The following is a 12734-nucleotide window of genomic DNA, read 5'->3' as shown; positions in this document are numbered from 1 at the left end:
CTTCTAAAACAGTCATTGCTGAGCACACTGTCTTCTCCACCCACAAGATTTACTATAAAAAGACCTCTCCAGATTGGTATGTCAGGCCTCCAGATGTCAATGTGCTTGACAGGGTAGAGACTGACAGTGATTCAGACAGTCTCTTACTTTTTTTTATTTTTTTTTTGAGGGGGTTGTTTTTGTTTTAACTAAGCAAGTCAGGCCAAATTCAGAGCCAGCTTGTCTCACACCAGGAAAGGGGGAGGTGGCACAATTGCTGGGATGATGCACCACCAAGCACAGTGCCCACCTCGTGAGGGTGTTGAGCTCACACGTGCTAGTGAAGCAGGGCTGAGGGGGGATTTCTGCACAAAGACTGAACTTTGTTGTCCGAACACAAGCATGTGATGCCAGTTGAGATACCCTTAGAATATCCCATCTGGCTACTGGTTAACAGTTCAGAAGACCTGTAGGTCCAACACCAGCTATGTGTCCAAACTGAGCCCCAGGAGTCTCAGGCAGGATCACACAAGGGTTTGGACCTTGGGTTCCATTTTGATTTTTTTTTTTTAATGGAGGGCAGCTCAGCTTCTGTCTGAGAAATCTGCAGCCAGGCTTTCCACAGCCTTCCGGTCCTCTCTTCTCTCCCATATGATACTAGGTGATGCCTATCTCATTTCTTTTCTGCATCCTCCCCTTCAGATAACAACACCATCTCTGAACTCAGCTCCTTGCATGAGGACGACGTGAACTTCCGACAGCCGTACCGCCAGGCGCGGAGGAAACCTCTGCCTCCGGCAGGAGACCTGGATGGGGATGCTGAGTACTGGGCAGGAGTGATTGGCGGGGGAAGCACGTCAAGGTCACAGGCTGTCTCTGATTACAGAGATGAGAGGGACAGTTTCCGGCACAGGTGAGGAGTGCTGTGTCTGGGAGGTTACTGTACCTGCCAAAGTAATAAGTTAAGGAGAAGGGACAGATATACTGGTAGCTCTTCTCCATGTCCTACTGCTCTGGTCCAGCCTAGTAGGATGGAGGGGTTGCAGCTGGAGAGAAAGGTGGAGATGGAAGATGTCTTAGATGAGGACAGAATTGATCTGATTCGTACAGGTCTGCTGGAGCCTCCCCAGCTGGGCAGTGCTAGGTACTGACACCATTCCAGGTAGGATGGCAAAGTGAGATAGATAAGAAACAAAGTCGCCTTCTCAAAGTGCTTCATTGAAATCTGTACCTGATGCCTCAGGCAATTCTCAGTGCTGGTGCACTGTGTAAGGAATCGCACCCTGGTGCTTTGGTGTGCCAAGACCTGTATTCCAGATCTAAAGGACCAGCACTTTGGCACCTAGAAGAGATGCTTCTTCCTTCATACCAGCAGCCTTGTCCCCCAAAATCAATGGCAGGGATTTATTTCCCTCAATACTGGGCTCTTGTGCCAGTTCACTCCCTTTAAACCTGCTTCATAATTGCCCTCCTGTGAGCTTCTGTAGCTAGGTTCTTGGGTTTTCCCAGCAGGACATAGACCTACAAGTGCTGGGGCTAAGGGAAGAAAGAAATTTCAGCCCTGCATAGCGGAGGACAAGGAAGGTGCATCCCGGGGTTAATCTCTGGGTAACATTAGGCTTGTAGAATCTGAGCTCTCCACACTAGGCAGCCCTTACAGGCAGCAGAGAGAAGTAGGCTTTTCTAGGATGTGATACATCTCTTCCTACAGAAGGGGATGAAAACAGGTCAGATGATTCATGTCCCAGGAGCGCCTGTTTCCCTCCATTGTCTCTGAAGGCTGCCGAGGGGATGAGTGCAGCTGAATCCTGGCCTCTAACCCTACCTTTTTCCTCCTCCAGCCAGCAGAGATCCAAATCCGAGATGCTGTCCCGTAAGAGCTTCTCTGTGGGAGTGCCGGCCGTCTCCATGGACGAGCTGGCAGCCTTCGCGGAGTCCTACAGCCAACGGGCCCGGCGGGCGGACAGCCAGGAGACTCGGCGTTTCGAGCGCTCGGAGTCGCGTGGCGGAGGGCTGCACCACCAGGACAGCTCCCTGGAGGAGTACTACACCAAGCGCAGCAGGGGGAACCGAGAGCCGCTGACGGACTCGGATCGGGGCTGGTCGTACAGCCCGCCCCGCAGACGGGCCCACGAGGAGAAGCACCTGCCCCGGCTGGTGAGCCGGACGCCCGGAGGGAGCCAGAAATACGATCACTCCTACCTCAGCAGCGTCCTGGAGAGGAAATCCCGGAGCTACGATGAAAGCGGTGACCGTTGTGAAACCCCCTCAAAGCTGAGCTCGCAGCCCAGCCAGAGAGGAGGGGGAACGTATTATGCCTGGTCACCACCCTCTACCTACAAGCCCGAGCCGTCGCAGCAGCAGTCGCAGCAGTCACCGTCATCTGACCAGGAGGATGGGGAGGACACCCTGCCTCCCTACAGCGAGAGGGAGCTGAGCCGAGGCCCTTCGTACCGGGCCAGGGAGCAGGCCTACCTCAACGCCTCTGACAAGAAGAGGAAAAAGGAGCCCAAGAAAACAGTGAGGCCATGTCTGGTGCTCCTGATCCAGATACGCTGAGGCGTCAGCCGCCAGGCGGGGGTCACAAAGCAGAGTTTAGGAGCAGGGGGCTCTCCAGGAGAGGGCAGCGTGTGGATGGAGTCAGAGTGTGGGGAACCCCAGATAGCATGAGGAACCCTGCGAGAGACCTCAGCGGGATCATTATGAAAGGGGTGAGGTGACAGATGCCTGTGGGTGTGTGCCCATGGCCCTGGGCTCATGTGCCATGCACACCAAAGGCATCTGTCACCCAGAATGCCAGCAAGTGGGAAACATCCTGCTCCAGTCAGGGCTCGTGAGGGCTGATGAGACTGTGGCTGTTGGGGAGGGGGAGCCAAGAGCTTGGGTCTTGGCCCTGAGCAAAGTGGCCTGTGCAAGAAAGAACAGGGGCGTGAGCCTGAAAAAGTTGTCACTCTCCAGTTGTGTCTCTGTCGAAGCTACATCTGTCTCTTTGTCCGTTCTGTGGGTGCTCTCCTATTGACACTTGTCTCCTCTCTTTCCTCTCAGAACGATTTCCCAACGAGGATGTCCCTCGTGGTGTGAAGTTGTGGACATGTCATGTTGATGGGCTGGATACCACGAGGTGACTGTGGTGGAAAAGATACAGAGCAACAAGCAAAACAGGCCCCCGTGAACCTTTGCAGCCACCAGCCTCGGACTCAGTTCAAAGCATTTATTTCATCAGGGGAGCAGAGGCTCTCCTAAGAGACAGACTCCCATGAACAGCACCTGATCTCAGAGGCTCTGGGAGTCTGCAAAGAAAATGAGGCCAGGGCTCTCTCTGGCATCCTCCATTCTGCGCTGGAAGGCAGCCATATCCCTGCTGCCCCTGCAGCCCTGAACTACGAGCGAGGCTGCTGTTGTGCCTCTTGCCCTGCCTCACGTGCTGGGAGAGGCCCGTGTGCATACCTCTTGCTCTCTCTGTCTCCTCTCTTCTCTGTTTGGATCAATATCATCCCATGCTTATACTTGGAGCCTATTCAGCATCATCCCCATGCTGGGAGGAGGCCTCGTTCTTACAGCTGCAGACCGCCTCCAGTTGATCAGGCCCTAAATTATGAAAGAAAATCTACATCCTTTCAGACACCATACAGCAGGGACTGATGAGGTGTTTCTGTGGCAAGGGCTGAACAGAGAGAGAGAGACAAAGACAAGTATGGGCTGGTTTGTTCAATATATTTAGTTATGTTCATTTTGTGATGAGAGTTGCAAGTGAGATTGATGTATTGTTTTGAAAGTGGATCAAAGTAGCTTTTCTTGTGATGAGAGCATGATGTGTTTTTCTCCCCCGTCCCCAACTGTGATTTGTTTTGATAAAGTTGCATTTTCTTGCAGCTGAGCTATGGCCCTGTAGAGCTTCAATCTAGAACATTTACACCACCATATCAGAAGCAGCGCTCTAGTTTTGCTGGCGTTCTGCTTCCAGCACCACCAGACCTCTCTGCATAGCGGCCTTTTTGTTTTAAAGAAGCAAAAGGGGAAAAATTGCAGTGAGAAGGCTGCAGATCTTCATTCTGTGCTATTGGTATCACTCTTTTCTGGTCATTGTTCTCAGGCACTGAACAGAGCAGTAAGAGCAACGGAGAAAGAATTAATACTGTGGATGAACACAAGCTTTGAAAGTCACTTTTTTCAATTACACTTGTTTCAGTCACTACAGTTGTGACATGATTTTAGTGGCTGTTGTCTCAGGAACAGCTGAATTTGGAAGTGAGTGCTTCGCACCATCTGGAAGCCTTACATTCTGGATTTCATAGGGTATAATGCAGTCATTTCTTTAATTTTTAGCTGCTAAATTCATAATGTGAGGGAAAATGGTGGGAATATTTTAAGGTCCAGTATCTTGATTGCTGTCAGGCCTAGAAATGATTTAGTGCCATATTGTGTTATGGACACTGTCAGCTTCTGAAATGCCATCTTTCTTAACTCTGGAAATTTGGTAGCTACCTGGCCTCAAATTTGTTAGGTGCTCGCTCTAGCAATACGTTTTTGAACACTGGATTAATGAACATCACTGCAGTTCTCCATAAAAATTGCAGATTACTTTCTGTACTACTCCTTCGCCATATAGTTCACCAGGAATGGTCAGAGGAGAGGATGAATGATCTCCACAGCTGTCATGACATTCCAGTTTTTCACACTAGGTGAATGACACAAGGATGTTTTCTCCACGCTTCTCTAGTGGTGAGTGCAGATTTGTAAATTCTAGTCCTGGGTCTTCCTGGCCAAAGGATTATCCTGTAGGGGCATACTATACCTGCCTCTGCTTTGCATTATGGCTGGAGAGACAAAACTGTAAGTATTTTGATCTTTTCTCATCTTTAACGTATGTTCCTAGGAGAACCACAGGATGGTTAACAAAAGGCTGGCAGGTGGTTTCCATCTCAACTCCAGTGCCTCGAGAAGAATACACTACGTGCCATTTAAAATTAAATATTTCACCTCTGACATATGCTGATACAACCAGCAAAACTGTTAACGTTTTGTTGGAATGAAAAACCTTGGGAACCTCTATGTTATGATTTTAGGGGAGTTTATCCTGCTGTCCTGTCATCAGACATCCAGCAGACCCAGGAACCATTTTACATGGAGATTTGAATGTGTGTCTGCAACAATAATTGTGTCAGAAAGGGGCCAAAACAGTGATTTAGCATTCTCTGAATACCTGTATCTTTTAAATCACTCTGAAAGCCAGAGCTTTCAAAATCTCATTTCATTTGTGTCTGTCCCATATCTCAGTCACTGTAGTTGATTTGATCAAGCCCTCAGGAATGAGTTGTGTATATTAAAAATGCAATCCTTCCCCTCGTTTATCTGAATCACTTTTGTTTGCTTGATGCCTGGTACTTTAGTGTATTTGCACACTGTGTTTAGGAAGTTGACATTTTATTTACTTAGCATGTAGAAAAGTAGTTGTAAGCTAATTCTCTCAAGAGAACAATTTTATCTGTAGAAACAATTGTTTGTAAGAACTGTCCAACATTTATTTTGAACCCAAGTACCTGGAATAGTACTGAAGATTTTATGATTAGTGATTCTACAAGTTTTACCAGATGATAAAAAAAATCAGCCTAAAAAAAAAAAAAAAAAAGCAGGTCTTAATTCCCTAAAGTCAGATCTGGGCAACACCCATCAGTTGGCTGTGCCTTTATTCTAAAATTTTATATTTTCCAAATATTTTAGCAGCCCATTCGTATCTCCCTATACAAATCTGAAGGAGTTCTCAGTTACTGATGGTGTCTGTCCTGAAGCCATCTCTATTTTTCCCACAGGAAATGTATCTGCATAGGCACCAAATGGACCATATCAGAAAGCAAAGGGTGACGTAGAGCAGGGCTTTCATCTCCATAGCTACCTAGCCCTAGTGACTTGTGACTCTTGGGTAAGCAGCAGAGAGGAACAGGGAGCCAGAGGCTGATGGAGGGGCCATGAGGAGTCACTTGTTTCAGAGAGGAGGTAAGGGTAGCTTTGTGCCTGCACCATCGTTCAGAGCACCTGCAGGATGCAGGCGTTGGAAAATAACGAGCCTGATTCCTGCACTTAATCTGACGTGGGTGTACCGGGGTCTCAAATTATAAATTTTCCAGTGATCAATTTTTATTGCTGGCATAAAATTAAAATCCTTTTCATACAGGATATGGGTGTCTGAGTCATGTCAAGGATGCAGATGGTTTTGTGGCCTTAAAATGAAGCATCACAACAGTGACTAGCTAAGAAGACAACTAAGATGATGAGTGAATCTTGTAAAAAAATTATGAGCCCTTAGAGCAACAACAGGATCAAGCATGAGCAGTAAATCTGGCAGTGCTGTCGAAAATGTTATCTGGGCTACTGAAAAAAGTTTTGACGGAATGGGAAAATAAATGCCAACGGTGATGACTTCTTAATAATCCCATTATTCCTTTAAGGTACATTGTAAAATTTCCATGTGGTGGCTTTAGTGCAAATATCCTCAAACCAATCCACTTCCACTGAAATGGAAAGTTAACAAAGCTAGCACCTTGAATACTTGGAAACTTGGAGAAACTCTACCATACATCAGCTCAGCCAGCCAGCCAGCATTATTCTTTGTGTTAGCATATAATATAGGGGAAGGGACTGAAACTAAACATCATAGCCCGAGTTATTAAGTTAGAGACAGCCATCGGCAATGTGCCGCAGGCCCAGCTCACCTTTTGTGAAACGTATGCCGAGTTTCCCTGGAAGGTTTCTGCTCCTGCTTTGATGCGTGGGCCCCTCAGCAGCTCACTGCATCGTGGCTTTGGCTCTGGCTGGTGACTCTCTGAGTACCACTGCCATGGACTAGCAGTTACCCTGCTTCCCTGGCCTTTTTTTTCTGACAAGCCCACTCTAGGTGCGTAATACCAGTTCTCCTGCAGAAATAAGACGAATGGTTTTGCAGCCAATGAAGACTTTAACATACGAATCTCCTTCAAAGAGTTACCTAAAACTGGCCAGAGAAATTTGTGGGAGGGAGCAGCAAAGAAAGTATCTAGATCAGGCATATTAAGATGAAAAACTGGCCTTCTAAAAATGGATAACTCTCATTCTCAGATAATTTTTTGAGGGGTTTTAGGACAGTTAACCACACGTGGATGGCACCACTGGCATGTGACCAGCCTCCTTCTGGCATTGCACAGATTAGCTTTTCTCGGCCAACTTGCCAGCCTACTCCTACGGTTGCAGGTTGCCTTGGACACACTGACTGCTCCCTCCACACATACTCAGAGGGGTCTGTGTGTCTCATTTAACCCAAGGTCCCCTCCCAAGCTGCTTCTCTGAAGAGATGCAGGGCAGCCCCTGACCTGTATAGATAGGAATCTCTAAGAAGAAGCAATCACACAACATTTTGTAAGCCAAACATAGCTACAAACTTTTACAGGTACATGGACACAGTGTTTATCATGCCTGGGCTATTCTGAAAATAAGTACAGTGTCATGGACTGTTCCACTGAGGAAATGCGTAGATCTACCTTCTTTCTCTAGGGGCCTTTCACATTAAGTTGTGGGGGAGGATCCACTCTGTGTCACTAAATACAGGTTTAGGACATGTGGAAATGAAAGCTGAAGTAGATACAGCTCTTTCCTTGACTGGGTCTAGGAGCAAAGAGGCCTTTGGCATAAGCCAGGCGCTGCAGAACTGACCCTGACTCCTGAAACCTGTGGTACAGCACTGGCATAGGCACTTTATGCAGTAGCTGTGTTGCTGAAATCATCCTCATCTTCACTTGGAGCTCATGAAGCCACTTTCCCATTCCCTGGGAGATCAGGAAAGACATCCCTGTACATAATGGGACGGGTTGGCTATCAGTTTTGATACCACCTCAAAAATGCCAGCTGAATTACCAGCATCAGGCACAGAACAACCCTAAGAATAAAGTTAGCTGCTACTAAAGGAAGGACTCTGCCATGACTCCCATGCAAGTTCTCTTGCGATCTTTACAATTGCTTTTGGACATTTGCCCCAGCCTGTGCAGGGACGTTTGCCAGGAGGGACCTTTGCCTCCTCTCCCTTTCTGCCTGTCATTTTGTGTCATGCTTGTAATCCCTCCCTGACCAGTTCCAGTCAGTTTAGATGTGGACCAAGTGGCACTTTGAAAAAAAAAGAACAAACCAAACCAAAACAAAAAACAATACAGCAACAAACACCACCAAAAAATAAAAACAAAACACTATAAAGGCAAAAAGTACAGAAAACACAAAAGAAAACCCCAAGCCTGCTCTATATTCTCCCAAGCCTAAGCAGAGATGTTACTGGAAATATTTTAAAAATTCTAGCTGAACACAATTTCAAAACAAGTAAATACTGTTTTCAACCCCAGGGCAGCTGCAGTAAGCTCTGGAGTACAGACAACAGAAGCAAATCCATTCAGATTTCATTGTCCTTGGTGAGAGCAGTGGCAGAGGGAAGCAGTGTTTCATGAGTCATAGAAACCAAATGGGATTCCAAGATGCTGTTAGTTACATTTGAGTTTAAAAGCATGAATTAAAAGCTGACAGGCTCATTTAAAAAACAAAACTCAGGTCAAGGAAATGGCAAGGTTTTAATCTCCAGCGCCTCTTGGTGGATCTTTGCCACACCTGCTCACTTTGAGAGATTTTATTTATTTATTTATTTTACCCTGCAAAGCCTTTACTTGTGCCCTGAGAACCGCATTCCCTCTGTGCCCAAAGCACCAAATGAGTGTGCAGGTGACAGGAGGCTCTTATGCACCCCGTCCCTGTCACACCTGTGGAGCACCAGTGCTGCCCTTCTTACATATCCCAACAGGTGACTGTGGCTCCGCTGTACAAATCATGCAGTGCGGAGCGCTGGGTGGGAGCCAGGTGCCCTGCTGCCACGAGCTTTTCACAGAGCCTATCGAAATCTCCAGCCAGGGATATAGTCCTCTTGCTGCTTATCAAAGAGATATGTTTGTTTTATTTGTCATTTTTTATTGTGGTTGCTTATCTGCAATAACTATTTTTTCCCCTATTATGCAGTGAGTGAATGGCTTTCTTTGCTGTACTCAGCTTTTGCTATTTTCCTTAGATTTCCTCTCTCTCCTGTAATTAATCTTCAAAATGGGAGATGGTGGTAAGAAAGACCTTACAATGAATGCTCTGTACAATGAAAATACAACACTCTTATAGCTTTTTGGGACACATCCTCATCCCCAATTACCAAGCATTATACATTTACAATGCTTGCAGTTTCACAGTTGTCGCTTTTGAGTTGTCACCATGGCGAATAAAAGCAGGAAAAGCTACCACCAATCTGCTTTTTTATTATCCTGCAGGCAAAACAATTTGCCCACTTTTTGCCAAGAAATGAGCAGTTGACATGAGTGGTTTTCAACCTATTTTAATTAATGGATGATACAACAAAAATTTTCCAGGGGAGCAGCAGAGCCCTTCATAAATACCCTAGCTCATGGGATAACATAAAGGAGCACGTTCTGCCCACCCTCCCTTCATACAAGAAATGCCTCAAAGTACCCTATGGAGCTTCACTGGATCCTTCCCTGGTCATGCAGACACAAAAGCTTCTTCCCTGCAGATTTTATTGAGAAGCTTTACCTTTTTTTTTCTACAGACACACTCTTTCATTTTGGCAGTTTGACCTTTTTGTCCTTATGTCTGCAATACTCTGGATTGATGGTTCTCCTCTCTCATAAGCAAGTACCTTCATTCAGCCCCCGTCTCCCTGCTGTAAATAATGGGTGTGGGTTCTCACAGTTTGTGGGTGTAATCTGCACAGCATTTACGTGTTCAGATCCCTATCTGGCAGGCAGTGCCAGCAGACAGGTGCAGGAGCAAGAAGAGTGTGCAGTACCAATGGTGCAAGAACCATCATCTCCTGGCTCTTCAGTTGCCTTCCTGTGAAGTGGGAAGTGATGCAGTGCCACCTGCTCCCTAGGGCAGTGCTGGCCAGGCCCTGGCAATCCCTGTCCCATTCCTGCTGCCGCTCACAAGTGCTGGGCTGTGTCACCAGTGGCCCCACTGCATGCTGAGACCATGCCTTGGCTTCTTTCCTTGGCAAATGTGGATCCAGACACAGGCTCAGTCCTCACATTCATACCCTACCAAGCCAACAGCCATGTCCCCCGGCCTACAGACACCTGTAAGCAAGCTCCATCCTTGGGGACCCACCAGGCCCCTCAGCTTGGAGAACAGCACTGAGGGGATGCACACCTGCCCAATGCCGCCCCTGACCCCTTTGTGCTGGGGAGAGGATTGGGGGGGACTCGATTCTGTCCCTGCTTCACCCACAGCTGCCTGCAGGCCCGGCCACCCACCCCACTTTGCTTTTGGACATCCCCTCACACACTGTGGAGTGGCCCGGGCCTGGACCCTGCTGCTCCACAGCTGACAATGGGGACGGGCACACGGGGGCCATGTGGTAAGGGCCCTGTCCACGTCCAGGTCAGGGGCTCAGAGGCTCTGACAGCTCTGCCAGTGTCTTCCAACCACCCCCTGTACATATGAGGCTGCTCTATGTTCAGATCCAGTTGGGCCTGCGTGCTCCACTCTAGGTGCAGGTTGGTGTTTCAGGCCCATTTCTGAACTAGAGAAATGAGCTTGAAAAAAAAAAAAAAGCCTCACATGGCAAAGGACCACTTATTACAAGAGGTGTTGTGCTTTCAGTCAGTCCTCAGTGTGTGGTAGAAATCCTTTCTGGTTACCGCCCAAGTTCACTTCCACCAGCCCCTCTCCTGAGCAGCTGTTGGTGATTTTTTGTGTGCCTTTTATCACATCTTCTCTGTGAGCAACAGATTTGTCAGCATATTTACCTCTGAATAGGTACTCCAGGGTAGCGAGAGTCTGAGCTCCAACTGGATGCATTTTATACTCAAGAGCCTGCTAAATGTTTAATTTATTTAGTCACAGAACCATGGAAAGACTTGGGTTGGAAGGGACCTTAAAGGCCATCCACTTCCAACCCCCTGCCATGGGCAGGGATGAAGTCTTTTGAAGTCCTGTTTCCTGGCAAAGACAGAGCTTGTGTTTCTACAGGCCTCAGTCCTGCTCACCTTGGACTTAGAAGGTTTGGCAAGGGTTTTAACCTCCAGGAAGGTGGAGATCGAGTAAAACTTAAAATGCTAAAGACTTTACCTCTTGCAAATATACTGTCATGTCCTACCTAAGGACAGCTAGTACCTATTTGTTGCCACTAAATTGATGTACAACCACAGAAAAGACACTGGTGGTCCATGCAAACAGCATCCCTCCTGACTGGAGGATGTAAAGCATGGCTAAAGCACATTAGCCAACAAGCACTGCCCAGAGGCCTCTAGCCCCAGAGGACCTGGCTTGCTGCTGCCCCTCACAGGCTCCCCTTAGGGAGCAGCCCCCTATCAGCACCTTGACAAGGAGCACCTGCCTCTCATCTTCAGACCAGTGACATTCTGCAAGGAGGATGAGCTTAGCTATATAAGCTCTTCCTGGTTTCTCTTTCAAGCTTTGGAAAACTTAGACTTTGAAGCATAGGCCTGTACAGTTAAAGTTCTGCATTTTAGGAAAGTATTCCTCAAACTTAAAAGTCTCTGTGTGTACCTGGTTACTGTGATTAAGTGTGTGCCGAAGGGCCTGCTACCTGGAACAGTTTTCTTTAGGACTTGGAGTTCTGCCACCTAGTGCTGAAACCATCAGCAGAATCAAGCACCCAGGATTTCTGAGGAAGTGAAACAAATTAGCAAATACAATCTGCAAGCATCTCGGTGCAGCCTATTTACAGAGACTGCATTGTGCAGCACCAAATGATGCAATGTGGGACCTGCATCTCTGCTGAACAACTGAGCTGCCGAGACCAAGAGGAGAGCACTTGGTCCTGTACACAAATAGACCTTCATCTAGTGACCAGAGTGACAAAACATGTGTGGGTAGCAGACTCGGAGACTAAGGTATGCTTTAAGTAGTGCTGGAGGAGCGAAGTAAGTTGTTGTTTTTTCTCTAGAAACATGTTTTTATATATAGTCATTTTTGTGTTCAGTTCCTAAGCAGAGAGATCAGAGGCTGCCTTCTGTTCGGCCCAGTATGGTGCCTGAACAGGGAATGTGACTCCCCAGTTTCCATAGCATGCAACTCAGGCTGGTTCTTGTAAATAGTTGCAAAGTTATTGCAGCAGAGCTCTGTAATCAAGAGGTCTCCATGAATGGCCTGCTCTCCTGATATGAAACACTTCTTAATCAAGCTATGATACTGTATTGTAGCTAAAACAAAAGTGTCTCAACTTTCCTCATCACAACAAGGTGTGGAGTTACAGTGCTCCCAACAACGTGGGGTATTAGAGCCTTCAAACAACTTAGAAATCTAAAAGTTTCAACACTTGGGCACGTGCAGCACACTTTTCAAAACATACTTGAAAAGCATTAGCATGGTTTTGTACCACTGTAATGATCTTTGAAAGGAAAAGTGCAGGTAGCATCCCAAGTACTGCCTGGCAGGCCTGAGATCTGGGCACTTCTGTGAAAAGCTCATCTTCACTTGTAGGCAATTAATAATAATAATAAAACACCCACAGTCTTTGCAGCTAAGCTTAAGTGGTTCCTGTTTGAGCATCTCAATTACTCTGATTTCATGATTAATCTTGTTCCAATTAATAGCAAACCCTGGTCAAAATATTAGATAATCTATTTAAGCTACTGGGGGAGGACACTGTGAGGCAGCTGGTAGTGAGAGCCTGGAGGAGGACAGGAAGGCAGCTGTCTTCAGATAAGCACTGAAAGCAAGCACAG

The 12734-nt window shown here is 47.1% G+C and overlaps 1 protein-coding gene across 4 annotated transcripts in view; it reads left to right on the top strand.

Moving 5' to 3' along the window:
- ILDR2 (immunoglobulin like domain containing receptor 2) overlaps positions 1 to 5328 on the top strand; it is a 34704-nt gene extending 29376 nt beyond the window's left edge. For all 4 annotated transcript variants that reach the window (XM_084506287.1, XM_084506289.1, XM_084506288.1 and 1 more), the window contains 3 exons: positions 682 to 892; positions 1821 to 2499; positions 3025 to 5328. In XM_084506287.1, the coding sequence (XP_084362413.1) occupies positions 682 to 892; positions 1821 to 2499; positions 3025 to 3060 (926 nt within the window). In that variant the 3' untranslated portion in view covers positions 3061 to 5328. The remainder of the gene's footprint in view (positions 1 to 681; positions 893 to 1820; positions 2500 to 3024) is intronic.
- Positions 5329 to 12734: the final 7406 nt, after the last annotated feature.

This window comes from Aythya ferina (genome assembly GCF_964211825.1).
Source record: "Aythya ferina genome assembly, chromosome: 1".
Taxonomy (NCBI): Eukaryota; Metazoa; Chordata; class Aves; order Anseriformes; family Anatidae; genus Aythya; species Aythya ferina.
Note: the sequence above shows the minus strand (reverse complement) of the source record. Positions and strands in the feature narration are given on the sequence as shown.